The sequence below is a fragment of the Oncorhynchus mykiss genome, chromosome 24, assembly GCF_013265735.2.
Source record: "Oncorhynchus mykiss isolate Arlee chromosome 24, USDA_OmykA_1.1, whole genome shotgun sequence".
In the NCBI taxonomy this organism is placed as follows: domain Eukaryota; kingdom Metazoa; phylum Chordata; class Actinopteri; order Salmoniformes; family Salmonidae; genus Oncorhynchus; species Oncorhynchus mykiss.
The window spans coordinates 36,684,039-36,704,911 of NC_048588.1; the positions used below are offsets into that span (position 1 = coordinate 36,684,039).

Consider the following 20,873-nt stretch of genomic DNA (forward strand, 5'->3'; position numbering starts at 1 on the left):
GCCCTGGTCTAAAGTTGTGCACTATATAGGGAATAGGGTTCTGTATGCCCCTGGTCTAAAGTAGTGCACTATTTAGAGAGTAGGATTCTATATGGCCATGGTCTAAAGTAGTGCACTATATAGGGAATAGGGTGTCATTTGGGATGCTAACTTAGAGTGGTGCTCTCTCACAAAATGTCATGCATGTTACCTGTTGGGTCAAAGGTCAGTCCCAGGCTAATCGCCGGCCACAGTTGCATTGCTTTCTGCATCTAAGGAGACGTCTCAAATGGCACCCTATTACTAATCCCTTTGTAGTGCACTACATTTGACCAGGGCACATATTGGAATAAAGTCATGCACTATGCAGGGAATAACCTGCCATTTGGGACACAGGTTAGCTGTCCTGTAGAAGTGGAAGCATGTGTACCAAATATCTCATTGGAAACCAATACAGATTGGGTCATTTTTCAACACAGAGATGGACCCTTGGCAGGAACTTAGTGCTGCTGTGGGTAAATTGATAGTTTCTCTGTTTGGCGTAGTCGATCTGTTGTTTTATTTGCAGTCTTAAGTCTTTTCTGAAAAGCGCCGATCTCATCAATGATTAATTTCTGAACAAGGTTTTCACGTTTCTACCAAAAGTTGAATAATATGCAGAATAGGCGTATAGGCGGAGTGTCGAGGTTTCCGTGGCGGCCTAGTCGGAGGTTTCCGTGGCGGCCTAGTCGAGGTTTCCGTGGCGGCCTAGTCGAGGTTTCCGTGGCGGCCTAGTCGAGGTTTCCGTGGCGGCCTAGTCGAGGTTTCCGTGGCGGCCTAGTCGAGGGTGCCGTGGCGGCCTAGTCGAGGGTGCCGTGGCGGCCTAGTTGAGGTTTCCGTGGCGGCCTAGTCGGAGGGTCCCGTGGCGGCCTAGTCGAGGTTTCCGTGGCGGCCTATTTGAGGGTGCCGTGGCGGCCTAGTCGAGGGTGCCGTGGCGGCCTAGTCGAGGGTGCCCGTGGCGGCCTAGTCGAGGGTGCCCGTGGCGGCCTAGTCGAGGGTGCCCGTGGCGGCCTAGTCGAGGGTGCCCGTGGCGGCCTAGTCGAGGGTGCCCGTGGCGGCCTAGTCGAGGGTGCCCGTGGCGGCCTAGTCGAGGGTGCCCGTGGCGGCCTAGTCGGAGGGTGCCCGTGGCGGCCTAGTCGGAGGGTGCCCGTGGCGGCCTAGTCGGAGGGTGCCCGTGGCGGCCTAGTCGGAGGGTGCCCGTGGCGGCCCCAACAGGATCTTTATTGAGTTTAGAATATGGTACTTCAGTGAGAAATCATGACCGTGTGTTTTCACTTACAGTTTGGGTTCATTTAGTATTTATTTTTTAACTGTTTCTGATCAAACTGATCTGTTGAATGGGTTCATCTTTCCTAATTCCCCTTCGAATTAAAAAAAAAAAACCCCACAGAACTCAATCGGAGCAGCTTTTCCTGTTAGATTTGTGTTTCTCCATCTCTGAATTCCTGTATTATGAGCTACTGGCAGGAAGGAGCACATTAATCATTGAAGAAAAAAAAACCAAAACAAAGGAAAACCATGTTCATATCAAGCCTTCAGTGACAGACCTGAGTAGTAACGCATGATGAATAGCCAAGCAGTGGACCGTGAGAGCAAGCCTCTCCCAGTCCAACAATGCTTTTCTTCATTCCCCCCCTCTTCATCCCTCCCCATCGTCCGCCCCCCCCTTCATCCCTCCCCATCGTCCGCCCCCCCTTCATCCCCCCCCCTCATCCCTCCCCATCGTCCGCCCCCCCCTTCATCCCCCCCCCCCCTCATCCCTCCCCATCGTCCGCCCCCCCTTCATCCCTCCCCATCGTCCGCCCCCCCTTCATCCCTCCCCATCGTCCGCCCCCCCCTCATCCCTCCCCATCGTCCGCCCCCCCCTCATCCCTCCCCATCGTCCGCCCCCCCTTCATCCCTCCCCATCGTCCGCCCCCCCCTTCACCCCTCCCCATCGTCCGCCCCCCCCTTCATCCCTCCCCATTGGGCAAAGAAGACCCTTTTTAAGTTCAGTTCTTGTCCATCAAGGTAGATCATGGCAGGGCCTTAGTGTTGGAGGCTCCAACCTTGTTACACACACACACACACACACCTCCTCCCTTGTTATTAAGTGTTGAAGTGGTGGTCTGGTTTCCACATGGTCCCGTAGAGAATGTCAACCCTTGTTCACAGATCAAAGAGATCTCCATAGGAGGATACAGTATCTATAACAGGAAAAAGCCTCATTCCTTGCTTCAGCTCGGTCTCAGCCAGGTGAAACCGGAAACCAGTCTGCCTGCTGCTGAAGCTCGACCGCTGTAGTTGTAATTCAGACCAGTGACTTTGAGCTTTCAGAATTGTTCCAACCTCCTTCTCCTCGAAGTCGAGGAATGGTTGACAGTCAGATTTTTTTTTTCCATGTCTGCGTCTCAAGTGGCACCCTATTCCTTTTATATTTAGTACACAACTTTTGACCAGACGTAGGTTACTGTCTAGGGAATAAGGTGCCGTTTGGGACATACAGCACCTTTTCTGGGCCGGAAGAGAACTTTAGACAAGCCTACCGTGGGAAAGGAGACTGGAATGCCATAAAAAAACAGACGTCGGCCTTCTATTCTATTCTTCAAATAGCCACCTTTTGCCTTGATGACAGCTTTGCACAGTCTTGGCATTCTCTCAACCAGCTTCACCTGAATGCTTTTCCAACAGTCTTGAAGGAGTTCCCACATATGCTGAGCACTTGTTGGCTGATTTTCTTTCACTGGTCCGACTCATTCCAAACCATCTCAATTGGGTTGAGGTTGAGGGATTGTGGAGGACAGATCATATGATGCAGCACTCCATCACTCTCCTCCTTGGTGAAATAGCCCTTACACAGCCTGGAGGTGTGTTGGGTCATTGTCCTGTTGAAAAACAAATTATAGTCCCACTAAGCCCAAACCAGATGGGATGGCGTATCGCTGCAGAATGCTGTGGTAGCCATGCTGGTTAAGTGTGCATTGAATTCTAAATAAATCACTAACGGTGTCAACAGCATAGCACGCCCACACCATCACACCTCCTCCATGCTTTACGGTGGGAAATACATGCAGAGATCATCCGTTCACCCACACCGCTTCTCACAAAGACACGGCGGTTGGAACCAAAAATCTTTAATTTGGACTCCCGACCAAAGGACAAGTTTCCACCAGTCTAATGTCCATTGCTCGTGTTTCTTGGCCCAAGCAAGTCTCTTCTTATTGGTGGCCTTTAAGTAGTGGTTTCTTTGCTACAATTTGACCATGAAGGCCTGATTCACGCAGTCTCCTCTGAATAGTTGATGTTGAGATTTGTCTCTTACTTGAACTCTGTGAAGCATTTGTCTGAGGCTGGTAACTCTAATGAACTTATCCTCTGCAGCAGAGGTAACTCTGGGTCTTCCATTCCTGTGGCGATCCTCATGAGAGCTAGTTTCATCATATCTCTTGATAGGTTTTGCGATTGCACTTTCAAAGTTCTTAATTTTCTGTATTAACTGACCTTCATGCCTTAATGTAACGATGGACTGTTGTTTCTCTTTGCTTATTTTAGCTGTTCTTGCCATAATATGGACTTGGTCTTTAGCCAAATAGGGCTATCTTCTGTATACCACCCCTACCTTGTCACAAGACAACTGATTGGCTCAAACGCATTAAGAAGGAAAGAAATTCCACAAATTAACTTTTTTAACTAGGCACACCTGTTTAATTGAAATGCATTCCAGGTGACTACCTCACGAAGCTGGTTGAGAGAATGCCAAGAGTGTGCAAAGCTGTCATCAAGACAAAGGGTGGCTACTTTGAAGAATCTCAAATATAAAATATATTTTGATTTAACATTTTATTTTGGTTACTACATAATTCCATTTGTGTTATTTCGTAGTTTTGATGTCTTCGCTAATTATTCTACAATGTAGAAAATAGTAAAAATAAAGGCCGGTACTGTATGTACATGGTATCTTGGGTATAAATAATAAACTTTTTGACTGCTATCATATCGACACTTAATTTCATTGTTATTCCATTATTGCTTCTGTCCTGAATTTCACTATTTATAGTGATGTTTAGGCTACTGATGTTTTCGTCATTTGACCACATGTTTTCCTGACCGCATGTTTTCCTGACCGCATGTTTTCCTGACCACATGTCTTCCTGACCGCGTGTCTTCCTGACCGCGTGTCTTCCTGACCGCGTGTCTTCCTGACCGCGTGTCTTCCTGACCGCGTGTCTTCCTGACCGCGTGTCTTCCTGACCGCGTGTCTTCCTGACCGCGTGTCTTCCTGACCGCGTGTCTTCCTGACCACATGTTTTCCTGACCACATGTCTTCCTGACCACATGTCTTCCTGACCACATGTCTTCCTGACCACATGTCTTCCTGACCACATGTCTTCCTGACCGCATGTCTTCCTGACCGCATGTCTTCCTGACCACATGTCTTCCTGACCGCATGTTTTCCTGACCGCATGTCTTCCTGACCGCATGTCTTCCTGACCGCATGTCTTCCTGACCACATGTCTTCCTGACCGCATGTCTTCCTGACCGCATGTCTTCCTGACCGCATGTCTTCCTGACCACATGTCTTCCTGACCACATGTCTTCCTGACCACATGTTTTCCTGACCACATGTTTTCCTGACCACATGTCTTCCTGACCACATGTCTTCCTGACCACATGTCTTCCTGACCACATGTCTTCCTTGTTTTCTTTTATTTTTATTTTGTCGTTCAAAATTTTTTATTTGTTACCGTGTTCTGAAGGCACTGTATTGAACACAAACTACATATAGCCTACAGTAACACAAACTACATATAGTCTACAGTAACACACACTACATATAGCCTACAGTAACACACACTACATATAGCCTACAGTAACACACACTACATATAGCCTACAGTAACACACTACATATAGCCTACAGTAACACAAACTACATATAGCCTACAGTAACACACTACATATAGCCTACAGTAACACAAACTACATATAGCCTACAGTAACACACTACATATAGCCTACAGTAACACAAACTACATATAGCCTACAGTAACACACACTACATATAGCCTACAGTAACACAAACTACATATAGCCTACAGTAACACAAACTACATATAGCCTACAGTAACACACACTACATATAGCCTACAGTAACACACTACATATAGCCTACAGTAACACAAACTACATATAGCCTACAGTAACACAAACTACATATAGCCTACAGTAACACACTACATATAGCCTACAGTAACACAAACTACATATAGCCTACAGTAACACACACTACATATAGCCTACAGTAACACAAACTACATATAGCCTACAGTAACACACTACATATAGCCTACAGTAACACACACTACATATAGCCTACAGTAACACACACTACATATAGCCTACAGTAACACACACTACATATAGCCTACAGTAACACAAACAATTTTTTTGTTGCCATAACATCTATGAAATGTGTTAATGACACTGTTAGAATGTTGCAGTCAGAATGACAGCTCATTAGCTTAAAGGAGGGCGGGTCCCTGGAAGCCTAGCAGTTCTAGTGTTCATTCCACCACATCAACTTGAAGGCAGGAAGGAAGGATGCATCACTGTAGTGTTTGAACAAGTTATTGTGCTACGTATCCGCTGGGACAGTGGGTATCCTAAGTATTCACCCCCCTGTTTTTTTTCCCACATTATGTTTTGTTACAAAATGGGATTAAAATGCATATTTAAAAAAAAAAAAATTATCAACACCAAATACATAATGTCAAAAATGAAAAAATGGGTGCTTGCTTGAGATCCGAGGGATTGTGCCTGCTCTGTCCCCCTCCTGTACTCCATGTTCACTCATGACTGCGTGGCCAAGCACGACTCCCAACACCATCATTAAGTTTTCTGACGACACAACAGTGGTAGGCCTGAGCACCGACAACGACGAGACAGACGTTTTGGGAGGAGGTCAGAGACCTGGCAGTGTGGCGTCAGGACAACCTCTACCTCAACGTGAGCAAGACATTGAAGCTGAATCATGGACTCCAGGAAAAAGGGTATGCTTGACACCGGCGAGCACTGGGGAGTTTTTCAGGATACAGATCATCAGAATGGAGCTAAGGACTGGCAAAATCCTAGAGGGAAAAACTGTCTGCTTAACACCAGACACTGGGCGACGAATTCACCTTTCCAGCAGAACAATAACCTACAACACCAGGAGAAATCTACACCGATGTTACTAACCAAAGAAGAAGAGAGTGAATGTTCCTGAGTGGCCAAGTTACAACTTTTGACTTAAAGAATGGCTGTCTAGCCATGATCCCCCAACATCTTGGCAGAGCTTGAAGAATGTAGACAAGAATAAAGGGTAGATAATGTACAATCCTGGTGTGGAAAGCTCTTAGAGCCAGACCTAATTAGACTCACAGCTGTAATCGCTGCCAAATGTGATTCTAACATGTATTGCCTCTGTGGTGAATCCTTATCTAAACCAGGTATAGTAGTGTTTTATTGTTCATCTTTTTAAAATGATTTTTCTTTACTTTGACATTTTACACTTATTTTTTAATTTTTTGTGTATGTATGTATGTGTGTGTGTGTGTGTGTGTGTGTGTGTGTGTGTGTGTGTCTGTATGTTATAGTTGACACACAAAAAAAAGACAAATCCATTTGAATCCCACTTGAACACAATAAATGATCCAAGGGGGGGGGTTGAATACTTTATGATGGGGACTGTAGGTGTTTTCTGAGAGACTGTAAGTTGGGGAATCGTCACGTTCCACCGGAGATCACACCGCAGCCGCTCCAGACGAAGGGCAAAGACTCTGCTTGTTGACGTGAGCCTGCGTTTCCTCTCTCTCTCTAAACATAGCACATCTCGTCTGTCTGTCTGTGGAGGAGAAGACCTTGGTGATTTCCTCTCTCTTTTGTCTTTTCCCTCCATCTTATCAGTTGTTGCTAGCGGGTAGATGCCACACACTTGTCTGTATGGTGCAGAGGCACAGTATGGAAACTGTAATAAGGACTTCTCTAATATGGAGCTTAGCTTGTAGCGTGAAGGCCTACCTGAACGTACATGTGTGTGTGTGTGTGGTGTGTGTGTGTGGTTCGTGCTCTTTTCAATGCTGTTAATGTGCGTCCGCATCACAGATAACGTGTGGTTTTTGGTGCTGGTGTGCTGTGCATTCAGTACTGTTTCATAAGGTGTGCGTTGTGACTGGTGTACTGTGCGTCACCATGCGTGGGTGTCTTTTGTTATTTTACATTCTCTGCTCAAGCTTGTAGAGCGGCATCAGTCAGCAGATGAATGATGCCTTGTTGAGCAGTGTCAGAGCAGGATGAGTGATGCCTTGTTGAGCAGCGTCAGAGCAGATGAATGATGCCTTGTTGAGCAGCGTCAGAGCAGATGAATGATGCCTTGTTGAGCAGCGTCAGAGCAGATGAATGATGCCTTGTTGAGCAGCGTCGGAGCAGATGAATGATGCCTTGTTGAGCAGCGTCAGAGCAGATGAATGATGCCTTGTTGAGCAGCGTCGGAGCAGATGAATGATGCCTTGTTGAGCAGCGTCGGAGCAGATTAATGATGCCTTGTTGAGCAGCGTCGGAGCAGATGAATGATGCCTTGTTGAGCAGCGTCAGAGCAGGATGAGTGATGCCTTGTTGAGCAGCGTCAGAGCAGATGAATGATGCCTTGTTGAGCAGCGTCAGAGCAGATGAATGATGCCTTGTTGAGCAGCGTCGGAGCAGATGAATGATGCCTTGTTGAGCAGCGTCGGAGCAGATGAATGATGCCTTGTTAAGGTAGACCCAAAGGTAGACCCATTGTCTCCTCCTCCCAGGTATACCCATTGTCTCCTCCTCCCAGGTAGACCCATTGTCTCCTCCTCCCAGGTAGACCCATTGTCTCCTCCTCCCAGGTAGACCCATTGTCTCCTCCTCCCAGGTATACCCATTGTCTCCTCCTCCCAGGTAGACCCATTGTCTCCTCCTCCCAGGTATACCCATTGTCTCCTCCTCCCAGGTATACCCATTGTCTCCTCCTCCCAGGTAGACCCATTGTCTCCTCCTCCCAGGTAGACCCATTGTCTCCTCCTCCCAGGTAGACCCATTGTCTCCTCCCCCCAGGTAGACCCATTGTCTCCTCCCCCAGGTAGACCCATTGTCTCCTCCCCCAGGTAGACCCATTGTCTCCTCCCCCAGGTAGACCCATTGTCTCCTCCCCCCGGGTAGACCCATTGTCTCCTCACCCCGGGTAGACCCATTGTCTCCTCCCCCCGGGTAGACCCATTGTCTCCTCCCCCCGGGTAGACCCATTGTCTCCTCCCCCCGGGTAGACCCATTGTCTCCTCCCCCCGGGTAGACCCATTGTCTCCTCCCCCCGGGTAGACCCATTGTCTCCTCCCCCCGGGTAGACCCATTGTCTCCTCCCCCCGGGTAGACCCATTGTCTCCTCCCCCCGGGTAGACCCATTGTCTCCTCCCCCCGGGTAGACCCATTGGCTCCTCCCCCCGGGTAGACCCATTGGCTCCTCCCCCCGGGTAGACCCATTGGCTCCTCCCCCCGGGTAGACCCATTGGCTCCTCCCCCCGGGTAGACCCATTGGCTCCTCCCCCCGGGTAGACCCATTGGCTCCTCCCCCCGGGTAGACCCATTGGCTCCTCCCCCCGGGTAGACCCATTGTCTCCTCCCCCGGGTAGACCCATTGGCTCCTCCCCCGGGTAGACCCATTGTCTCCTCCCCCGGGTAGACCCATTGTCTCCTCCCCCGGGTAGAACCATTGTCGTCTCCTCCCCCAGGTAGACCCATTGTCGTCTCCTCCTCCCAGGTAGACCCATTGTCGTCTCCTCCCAGGTAGACCCATTGTCTCCTCCTCCCAGGTAGACCCATTGTCTCCTCCTCCCAGGTAGACCCATTGTCTCCTCCCCCCAGGTAGACCCATTGTCTCCTCCCCCCAGGTAGACCCATTGTCTCCTCCCCCCAGGTAGACGCATTGTAGCAGCAATCGACTCTGTGACATCCAACATTTGTGGATTGCCACATTGAACCGATGGTTGAGAATCTCCCATCTTATGTCAAAGACACTAATCACATGATCTCATTGATAGAGGGCTTAGGAAGTATACCAGAGGGCTCCCTGCTGTCCACTTTTGATGTGGAGAGCTTGTACACTAACATCCCACACACTGGAGGCTTGCAGGCGCTGCAACACGTCCTTCAGCAGAGAGACACTACCCTTGTTCCATCCAATGATCGCATCTTACAACTCACTGAACTGGTATTATCCCATAACTACTTTTGTCATTGAGTCAGACTTTCTCCTTTTTCTTTTGGGGTGTAGCCATGGTCCCCCCCCCCCCCCCCCCCCCACTACTATGCAAACCAGTATGTGGGACAATTTTGAGGAAGCACTCCTTTACAAGACAGACACACCCCTTACTTTTCTAAAATCCTCCTATGGAAGAGATACATAGACAATGTCTTTGTGCTCTGGGAAGGAAGTCAGCTGGAACTAAATGAATTCCAAACTAAACGAGAGATCTGAATACCTCCAATTCACCATGCAGACTGATGAGAGAGAAATACATTACCTGGACGGATGGATCATCAAAGAGAAAGATGCATTACACACTTCTACACAAGGCCCACAGTCCCCAGTACCTTTACATGAAGGATAGTACGCGTCCCCTTCCCCTCAGGAATGGTCCTACCATATAGCCAGTTATGCAGGGTTAAAAGAATCTGTGGCCACCAGTCAGACTTTGACAGCAGTACTAACAAAAAAAATGACGGAGCAATTCAAAATGAGAGGCTACAAAACTCTTGGTGATACAATGATGAAAATATCTCAGAAACCAAGAGAGGAATTACTAAAAACTCAACCAAAGAAGACAAAAACAACGCAACTGTCTTTTGCACTAATAAGTACACCACCAAGGGTTCGGAGAAAATTAAAGCAATCCAGGCATTGAGCATGTTGCTCTACCAAGGAGAGGAGGTAAAATCCAGATCCTACTACTACAGTGGGGCTAAAAAGTATTTAGTCAGCTACCAATTGTGCAAGTTCTCCCACTTAAAAAGATGAGAGAGGCCTGTAATTTTCATCATAGGTACACTTCAACTATGACGGACAAAATGAGAAAAAAAAAATCCAGAAAATCACATTGTTGGATTTTTAATGAATTTATATGCAAATTATGGTGGAAAATAAGTATTTTGCCCCACTACAGGCTTACTGTTTTCCACAAATCCTGACATTTGGGGCGGCAGGGTAGACTAGTGGTTAGAGTGTTGGACTAGTAACCGAAAGGTTGCAAGTTCAAATCCCCAAGCCGACAAGGTACAAATCTGTCGTTCTGCCCACTAGGCCGTCATTGAAAATAAGAATTTGTTCTTAACTGAATTGCCTAGTTAAATAAAGGTAAAATATATTATATATATTTTTTTAAACATTTAATCCAAGTAAAAATTCATTTTCTTAGGTCAGTTAGGGTCACCACTTTATTTTAAGAATGTGAAATGTCAGAATAATAGTAGAGTGATTTATTTAAGCTTTTATTTCTTTCATCACATTCCCAGTGGGTCAGAGATTTACACACACTCAATTGGTATTTGGTAGCATTGCTTTTTTTAAATTGCTTAAATTGGGTCAAACATTTAAGGTAGCCTTCCACAAGCCTCCCACAATAAGTTGGGTGAATTTTGGCCCATTCCTCCTGACAGAGCTGGTGTAACTGAGTCAGGTTTGTAGGCCTCCTTGCTCCCACACGCTTTTACAGTTCTGCCCACAAATGTTCTACGGGATTGAGGTCAGGGCTTTGTGATGGCCACTCCAATACCTTGACTTTGTTGTCCTTAAGCCATTTTGCTACAACTGTGGAAGTATGCTTGGGGTCATTGTCCATTTGGAAGACCAATTTGCGACCAAGCTTTAACTTCCTGACTGATTTTGCTTCAATATATCCACAAACTTTTCCTGCCTCATGAAGCCATCTATTTTGTGAAGTGCACCAGTCCCTCCTGCACCAAAGCACCCCCACAACATGATGTTGCCACCCCCGTGCTTCACGGTTGGGATGGTGTTCTTCGGCTTGCAAGCGTCCCCCTTTTTCCACCAAACATAATGATGGTCATTATGGCCAAACAGTTCTATTTTTTGTTTCATCAGACCAGAGGACATTTCTCCAAAAAGTACGGTCTTTGTCCCCCTGTGCAGTTGCAAACCGTAGTCTGGATTTTTTTTATGGGGGTTTTGGAGCAGTGGCATCTTCTTTGCTGAGCGGCCTTTCAGGTTATGTCGATATAGGACTCGTTTTTACTGAGGATATAGATACGTTTGTACCTGTTTCCTACAGCATCTTCACAAGGCCCTTTGCTGTTGTTCTGGGATTGATTTGCACTTTTCTCACCAAAGTACGTTCATCTCTAGGAGGCAGAAAGCGTCTCCTTCCTTAGCGGTATGACGGCTGCGTGGTCCCATGGTGTTTATACTTGCGTACTATTGTTTGTACAGATGAACGTTGTACCTTCAGGCATTTTGGAAATTGCTCCCAAGGATACATTTTATTTTTTCTCTTAGCTTTCATTTGACACAATTTTATGTGCTCCTATAAACTTCACATGCTGGTACTCATGGGTCGTTTTTTCCATGGCAATTACCCAGTGTGATGTGGTGGAAGCTCTGCATGCCGTTGGTGTGTCACACCGCCCACTCTGTAAAACAGTGTAACTGCTCTGGGGGCCAAATTAGAGACCAAAAGGTTAGACGTCTTGTTCCTGGCTGGGATCGTCTCTCTCAGCACAAGAAACAAACTGAAGACTGGGAGACGAGTAAAAAAAAAGAAGACTACAATAATTGAAAAATAGAACAAAATAGTGGGGGGGAAATAGTTTTCCATCTGAGGTATATAATATAATCTTAGGGTCTTGTTGTTTTATGTTTATTTTTTTGTTTCGCTAAATGTCACCGGGGAAGTCCTATATGCTTATGCCTTTTTAAACCGAGTGCTGAATACTGGAGCTACTACTTTCTTTTTTTTTTTTTTGTCTGTCTCTTGTCTCTCTCTTTTTGTTTTCACTTGATGTGGCATTCCTCATTCCTGAGATCCTCATTCCTGAGATCCTCATCCTCATTCCTGAGATCCTCATCCTCATTCCTGAGATCCTCATTCCTGAGATCCTCATTCCTGAGATCCTCATTCCTTAGATCCTCATCCTCATTCCTGAGATCCTCATCCTCATTCCTGAGATCCTCATCCTCATTCCTGAGATCCTCTTCCTCATTCCTGAGATCCTCATCCTCATTCCTGAGATCCTCATCCTCATTCCTGAGATCCTCATCCTCATTCCTGAGATCCTCATCCTCATTCCTGAGATCCTCATCCTTATTCCTGAGATCCTCTTCCTCATTCCTGAGATCCTCTTCCTCATTCCTGAGATCCTCATCCTCATTCCTGAGTGGCGCTGCGGTCTAAAGCATCTCAGTGACATTCACCAGGTCGTTGCTGTAAATCAGAATGTGTTCTCAGTTAATTTACCTGGTAAAATAAGGGTACAATTTTTAAAAAATTGTGTCACTACAGACCCTGGTTCGATCCCGGGCTGTATCACAACCAGCCGTGATCGTGAGTACATAGGGACATTGGCCCAGTGTTGCCTGGGTTAGGGCCGTCGTTGTAAATAAGAACTTGTTCTTAACTGACTTGCCTAGATAAATAAATACATTCCTCTGAGGTTGTCAACTGGGGGCCTTGATTGTGTCTGAAACTGGTTTGTTTTTGTTGGTTTTTTGGACAATTTCATGGTGTCAAATCAAATCAAATCAAATTTTATTTGTCACATACACATGGTTAGCAGATGTTAATGCGAGTGTAGCGAAATGCTTGTGCTTCTAGTTCCGACAATGCAGTAATAACAAGTAATCTAACTAACAATTCCAAAACTACTGTCTTGTACACAGTGTAAGGGGATAAAGAATATGTACATAAGGATATATGAATGAGTGATGGTACAGAGCAGCATAGGCAAGATACAGTAGATGGTATCGAGTACAGTATGTACATATGAGATGAGTGTCGGCCTTAGCCTTGTTTTTTATACACCGTAGTTGTACTGTGAGCCTTGTTTTTATTACAGAATAGTGGTTTTGGCATGAGATGCATATCCTTGTTAGACAAAGGAAATGTGATCTTTACTGGTTTTTCCCAAGTTCAAAAGTGGAGATTCTCTTCTGTAGCCTCTGAAGGGATTTCTCATTTTATGTTGAGGGTAATTCCTACGTTGGATATAATACATTTAATTTGACTGTGCTCTGTGGAGATGGGTCAGTACAGTGTAATGCTGACTCTTAAGGATGTTTTTCAGTTCTGAAACTGGACCATGTATGAACTGATCCATTGAACCCTTTTTGGTTCTAGCCTGAATAGCATCATTTCTTCCAGGATCTGGAGCAAGATCTGTTTTTAAAGTTGCCATGTTCTACTGTTCCGACTCTTCACTCACTGGATTGTATTCTATAATAATACATTTTGTTCTGTTCTGTCCTTCCCCAGGCCTGATGGAGCTGGGCACTCGACGAGCGCTGACCACTGAGGAACACCCACCACACTCTGCCCCCCACTGCCAGCCTTGAAGGGAGGGACCCTCTGCTTCTCCCCCCCCCCCCCCCCTTATCCCCTTCCCTTCTCCCCTCCTCCTCCTCTACTCCAACATTACCTCCTCTGATACACCTCCATCCTCACCCCTCCGTGGTCCTGAGATGGTGATGATGGGGAAGCTGAAGCAGAACCTGCTGGTGGCCTGTCTGGTCATCAGCTCAGTCACAGTCTTCTACTTGGGTCGTCACGCCATGGAGTGTCACCACCACATCGAGGAGCGCAGCAGCCAGCCTGGGGACCAAGGGGTTCTGGGGGGCCTTCAGGGGCCGGGAGGGGTCCTCCTGGGCGGCTCGCTGGGCTCCTCCGCCATCCTGCGGGGCTCCAGACCCGGGGGCCATAACCTCTCCGCTCCATTCGTCTACAACAAGGACATGCCCCTAGTGTTCATTGGAGGGGTTCCCAGGAGTGGGACCACGTTGATGAGAGCCATGCTGGACGCTCACCCCGAGGTTCGTTGTGGAGAGGAGACCAGGGTTATTCCACGTATCCTGGCCATGAAACAGATGTGGTCGCGGTCGGGGAGGGAGAAGATGCGTCTGGACGAGGCCGGGGTGACGGACGAGGTCCTGGACGCCGCCATGCAGGCCTTCCTCCTGGAGATCATCGTGAAGCACGGCGAGCCCGCCAACTTCCTCTGTAACAAGGACCCCTTTGCTCTGAAGTCCCTCTCCTACCTGGCTAAGATCTTCCCGCACGCCAAGTTCGTGCTCATGATCCGGGACGGACGCGCCTCGGTCCATTCGATGATCTCGCGTAAGGTGACGATCGCTGGCTTTGACCTGGGCAGCTACAGAGACTGCCTGACCAAGTGGAACAGGGCCATAGAGACCATGTACACTCAGTGCCTGGAGGCCTCAGACAAGTGCCTGCCGATGCATTATGAACAGCTGGTGCTCCATCCAGAGAAGTGGATGAGGACGCTGCTCAAATTCCTGGACATTCCCTGGAATGAGGCGGTGCTTCACCACGAGGAACTCATAGGGAAAGCAGGTGGTGTTTCCCTCTCCAAGTAAGTAGTGGTGTTGGGAGTGTGTGTTTTTATGTACCATGAGCCTGCATGTTGCTGAACTTCAGGCATGCCTGTCTCCCTCCCTGTTCATTTCTGTCAGTGTCTAAAATGAGTTAACTTGAAACTCAATTAGCTTGTAAATCAGGGGTCAGTGACCTTGTAGTCAATTAAGGGTGAAGCAAGGCTTTGTGACGTTAGATAACAAAAACCAGACAACTTGAAGTAACAAAAAGCCACACACTCTGTAATGCTTCCTGTGATTTAGTGGAGAGATGAAGTTTGGGCAGCCAGAGTCTTCAAGTTTTTTTTTTTTACAAAACTAGGACAAAGGGCTGAAAATGAGGATGCAGCCAGGCAGAACCTCCATGCATCAACTCACTGAGCTATCTGGGTCACAGTGGCTCTCCCACCCCTCATTCTCAGTGAAGCTCAGAAAGCCATTTAGGTTCTGGTTCTAGAACACACCCCTCTGTTGTTAGGTTCTGGTTCTAGAACACAGGCCTCTGTTGTTAGGTTCTGGTTCTAGAACACAGGCCTCTGTTGTTCGCTTCTGGTTCTAGAACACAGGCCTCTGTTAGCTTCTGGTTCTGAAAGCTGTGTGCTCTGTTCTGTTCTGCTTTCACAACAAGCTGCTGATAACTAATACATTCCTGTTGACTCTTATGGCGCCAAATAACAAGCAGTTATCCCTGGGGTTGTTTCCTGTTTACAAGATACTGTCTCCTCATTCACTATGTTGCTCATCTAGGAAAATGGCTCAATGCCGTGGTTGAATCGTAGGCTGCATCCCATAGGACAGGGAGCCATTTGACACACACTCCTAGCACAGCGTTATGGTGAGCAAGCACCATTCATCACCAGACTGACAAGGTCTAAGTGGTGAACTGATCAGGCTCTGGTTAACACATTCCCTTCCTGGTGCAGTGAGACAAGTCAGGACTGGTCCACATCTCTCGCTCTCGCTGTTCCAATTCATCCCAAAGGTGTTTTTGTATGAACCTCGCTTTGTGCATGGGGGCATTGTCATGCTGAAACAGGAAAGGGCCTTCTACAAACCAAACCGTTGCCACAAAGTTGGAAGCACAGATTTGTCTAGAATGTCCTTGTAAGCTATAGCGTTAAGATTTCCCTTCACTGTAATTAAGAGGCCTAGCCCGAACCATGAAAGCAACTTCAGACCATTATTCCTCCTCCACCAAACTTTACAGTTGGCACTATGCATTGGGGCAGGTAACGTTCTTCTGGTATCCGCCAAACCCAGATTCGTCCGTCGGACATGCCAGATGGTGAAGTGTGATTCATCACTCCAGAGAATGCGTTTCCACTGCTCCAGAGTCCAATAACGGTGAGCTTTACACCACTCCACCCGAAACTTGGCATTGAACATGGTGATCTTAGGCTTGTGTGATTCATACTGGGCCATGGAAACCCATGTCATGAAGCTCCCGACGAACAGTTCTTGTACTGACTTTGCTTCCAGAGGTAGTTTGGAACTCGGTAGTGAGTGTTGCAACCGAGGACAGACGGTGTTTACACGCTATGCGCTTCAGCACTTGGCGGTCCCGTTCCGTGAGCTTGTGTGGCCTACCACTTCACGGGTGAGACATTGTTGCTCCTAGAAGTTTCCACTTCACAATAACAGCACTTACAGTTGACCGGGGAAGCTCTAGCAGGGCAGGTAACCCCCACCACCACTCTACACTAGACGGGTAACCTTCCACCACCACTCTACACTAGATGGGTAACCCTCCCCCTCCACCACTCTACACTAGACTGGTCACCCTCCTCCACCACTCTACACTAGACGGGTCACCCAAGGTAAGGTCATGTGTTTAAAGCGGGCCCAGAATATTTTCTAGAGAACCAACATGCTGTGTAAGATATGTAGATAGAAGGGATCGGATGTGTTCTATGTTGCATTTGATTTCTCTTCTCATCCCTCCATCGTTTACCTCGGGTGTCTGCCTGACTTCCTGGTTGCCTCCATGTTGACCCCTCTCTGAGACGGCACTGAAGTGATCGTCCCAATCAGGGCCAGACTCAAACATCTGTTGCACTTCTCAAAAAACAGACTCGAGGTTGAAACGAGAGAGATTCCCCAATGTTGTGGTCCTCTGTAACAAATACAACATCATACAATACTTAACTTGGTTCAACTATTGTCCTCATTGTACTGTTACTCGGATATCATATTTAAAAACTGCAGACATTTCTCTCCACCCTATGACAAAAGATGAAGAATGGCAATGAAATGAGTCGTAAAATTGCAATTGTTTCGGGTAGCCCAACATGTTTTTACTCAGGGCCCCCAAAACAATTTGGCCAACTCTGACTGCATATATGAGTAGCAGACTCACTGCTGCCCCTCATGATGATTTCAAATGTTTTGTGCCCCCCCCCCCCCCCCCCCCCCAATCAAAGTGCCCATGTTGTAGTGGTTGCTAACCCTGGTCCTAATATAGCTGTTCCACTATGGGAGATACAGGAGTACCCTTCAACTTCCAGCCATGGATCATCTGAAGGGGTTAGCTGCTACATGAAGGCACAGTGAAGAGTAGGCTTAGTAAGTTCCACCTCTTTACCAAACTGTAAGGGGCTCTAGAGTGTTCTGGAGTGTTCCAGAAGAGGCCAAATGTCTTTGTGAAGCCCTCCTCTCCATATCTCTTAGGAATGCTCTCTGGGCACTGTAGCGATGTAGATAGACAGACACGGTGTAGTCAGTTTTTTTATATATTTTTTTTATTGTGGGGAGAGAGATTGTGAGCTGTGTACTCTTGACCCTTCTACTGTTACGACAAGTACAACACGGGCCCTGGAGAGACAGTAACCCACAAAGAGGGATGGAAAGACAAAAGAGCTGTGTCGGGCCCTCTGTCTGGTGGGCCCTCTGTCTGCCTGTCGTGGCTCTCTGTCTATCTGTCTGTTTGTCTCAGTCTTTGTCTCTGTTTGTCTCTGTCAAAGAGACAGCCTCCCACTGCACACGCACCACCCCTCAGCACATTGATTACCATCAAGTATGAATAAAAGGAGACCTTAACCAGAGCCCTCTGGACACAGCTGAAGACAGACAGCAGAGACGAGATAACATACACAGCCATGTGGCCATAGAGGAGAAACCGGGACTGTGAAATATGAAGAATAGGGCTTTCAGTAAACAGCACAAGTCTCAACAGGATTAGTATCTTTGCCCTGAGCTTAGAAAACGACTGAGAAGCCAGCTTTGCTGTACCAGGACAAACTAGGCATTTTCTGGTGAGTCCTTTAGTAAGGACGACAAATCATATTATATTTGCGCTACCAAAGGGGGGTATCGTCTAGTATTGTACCTCAAAACAACGATCCTCACTGTTCACATTTCAATGGAAATTGATTGAATTTCTGTCTGTCTTGAGGTTTAATATATGCTTGTTGGACTTTAATTGTTGCAGGGCTTTAGCGGAGATGTCTAAATGCTGTGCGATTTGCATCCAACAACAACAACAAAAACGCTTCTGAACGTTCCCCGGCTCTTACTTTGCTTCACGCAAACAGGAAAACAACAACAATGAAGCTTTTCTCATACTCGGTTAACCAGCCTACTGATTTACATACTCGGTTAACCCAGCCTACTGATTTACATACTCGGTTAACCAGCCTACTGATTTACATACTCGGTTAACCAGCCTACTGATTTACATACTCTGTTAACCAGCCTACTGATTTACATACTCTGTTAAACAGCCTACTGATTTACATACTCTGTTAACCAGCCTACTGATTTACATACTCTGTTAACCAGCCTACTGATTTACATACTCTGTTAACCAGCCTACTGATTTACATACTCTGTTAACCAGCCTACTGATTTACATACTCGGTTAACCAGCCTACTGATTTACATACTCTGTTAACCAGCCTACTGATTTACATACTCTGTTAACCAGCCTACTGATTTACATACTCTGTTAACCAGCCTACTGATTTACATACTCTGTTAACCAGCCTACTGATTTACATACTCTGTTAACCAGCCTACTGATTTACATACTCTGTTAACCAGCCTACTGATTTACATACTCTGTTAACCAGCCTACTGATTTACATACTCTGTTAACCAGCCTACTGATAAACATACTCTGTTAACCAGCCTACTGATTTACATACTCTGTTAACCAGTCTACTGATTTACATACTCTGTTAACCAGCCTACTGATAAACATACTCTGTTAACCAGCCTACTGATTTACATACTCTGTTAACCAGCCTACTGATTTACATACTCTGTTAACCAGCCTACTGATTTACATACTCTGTTAACCAGCCTACTGATTTACATACTCTGTTAACCAGCCTACTGATTTACATACTCGGTTAACCAGCCTAATGATTTACATACTCTGTTAACCAGCCTACTGATTTACATACTCTGTTAACCAGCCTACTGATTTACATACTCTGTTAACCAGCTTACTGATTTACATACTCTGTTAACCAGCCTACTGATTTACATACTCTGTTAACCAGCCTACTGATTTACATACTCGGTTAACCAGCCTACTGATTTACATACTCGGTTAACCAGCCTACTGATTTACATATAGTGTGTCAAATCGGAGGGCATGCTGTCTGGTCCTCTGGCAGTCTCTATGGGGGTGCCACAGGGTTCAATTCTCGGGCCGACTCTTTTCTCTGTATACATCAATGATGTTGCTCTTGCTGCGGGCGATTCCCTGATCCACCTCTACACAGACGACACCATTCTATATACTTTCGGCCCGTCATTGGACACTGTGCTATCTAACCTCCAAACAAGCTTCAATGCCATACAACACTCCTTCCGTGGCCTCCGACTGCTCTTAAACGCTAGTAAAACCAAATGCATGCTTTTCAACCGATCGCTGCCTGCACCCGCATGCCCGCCTAGCATCACCACCCTGGATGGTTCCGACCTAGAATATGTGGACATCTATAAGTACCTAGGTGTCTGGCTAGACTGCAAACTCTCCTTCCAGACTCATATCAAACATCTCCAATCGAAAATCAAATCAAGAGTCGGCTTTCTATTCCGCAACAAAGCCTCCTTCACTCACGCCGCCAAGCTTACCCTAGTAAAACTGACTGTCCTACCGATCCTCGACTTCGGCGATGTCATCTACAAAATGGCTTCCAACACTCTACTCAGCAAACTGGATGCAGTCTATCACAGTGCCATCCGTTTTGTCACTAAAGCACCTTATACCACCCACCACTGCGACTTGTATGCTCTAGTCGGCTGGCCCTCGCTACATATTCGTCGCCAGACCCACTGGCTCCAGGTCATCTACAAGTCCATGCTAGGTAAAGCTCCGCCTTATCTCAGCTCGCTGGTCACGATGGCAACACCCATCCGTAGCACGCGCTCCAGCAGGTGTATCTCACTGATCATCCCTAAAGCCAACACCTCATTTGGCTGCCTTTCGTTCCAGTACTCTGCTGCCTGTGACTGGAACGAATTTCAAAAATCGCTGAAGTTGGAGACTTTTATCTCCCTCACCAACTTCAAACATCAGCTATCTGAGCAGCTAACCGATCGCTGCAGCTGTACATAGTCTATTGGTAAATAGCCCACCCATTTTCACCTACCTCATCCCCATACTGTTTTTATTTATTTACTTTTCTGCTCTTTTGCACACCAATATCTCTACCTGTACATGACCATCTGATCATTTATCACTCCAGTGTTAATCTGCAAAATTGTAATTATTCGCCTACCTCCTCATGCCTTTTGCACACATTGTATATAGACTCCCCTTTTGTTTTCTACTGTGTTATTGACTTGTTAATTGTTTACTCCATGTGTAACTCTGTGTTGTCTGTTCACACTGCTATGCTTTATCTTGGCCAGGTCGCAGTTGCAAATGAGAACTTGTTCTCAACTAGCCTACCTGGTTAAATAAAGGTGTTCTCAACTAGCCTACCTGGTTAAATAAAGGTGTTCTCAACTAGCCTACCTGGTTAAATAAAGGTGTTCTCAACTAGCCTACCTGGTTAAATAAAGGTGTTCTCAACTAGCCTACCTGGTTAAATAAAGGTGTTCTCAACTAGCCTACCTGGTTAAATAAAGGTGTTCTCGACTAGCCTACCTGGTTAAATAAAGGTGTTCTCGACTAGCCTACCTGGTTAAATAAAGGTGTTCTCAACTAGCCTACCTGGTTAAATAAAGGTGTTCTCAACTAGCCTACCTGGTTAAATAAAGGTGTTCT

At 46.6% G+C, this 20,873-nt stretch overlaps 1 protein-coding gene across 6 annotated transcripts in view; it reads left to right on the plus strand.

The window, feature by feature from the left end:
- LOC110503266 (protein-tyrosine sulfotransferase 1) overlaps positions 1 to 20,873 on the plus strand; it is a 75,808-nt gene that overhangs the window by 10,217 nt on the left and 44,718 nt on the right. For all 6 annotated transcript variants that reach the window (XM_036961183.1, XM_036961182.1, XM_036961185.1 and 3 more), the window contains one exon: positions 13,539 to 14,652. In XM_036961183.1, coding sequence (XP_036817078.1) covers positions 13,745 to 14,652 — 908 coding nt within the window. In that variant the 5' untranslated portion in view covers positions 13,539 to 13,744. The remainder of the gene's footprint in view (positions 1 to 13,538; positions 14,653 to 20,873) is intronic.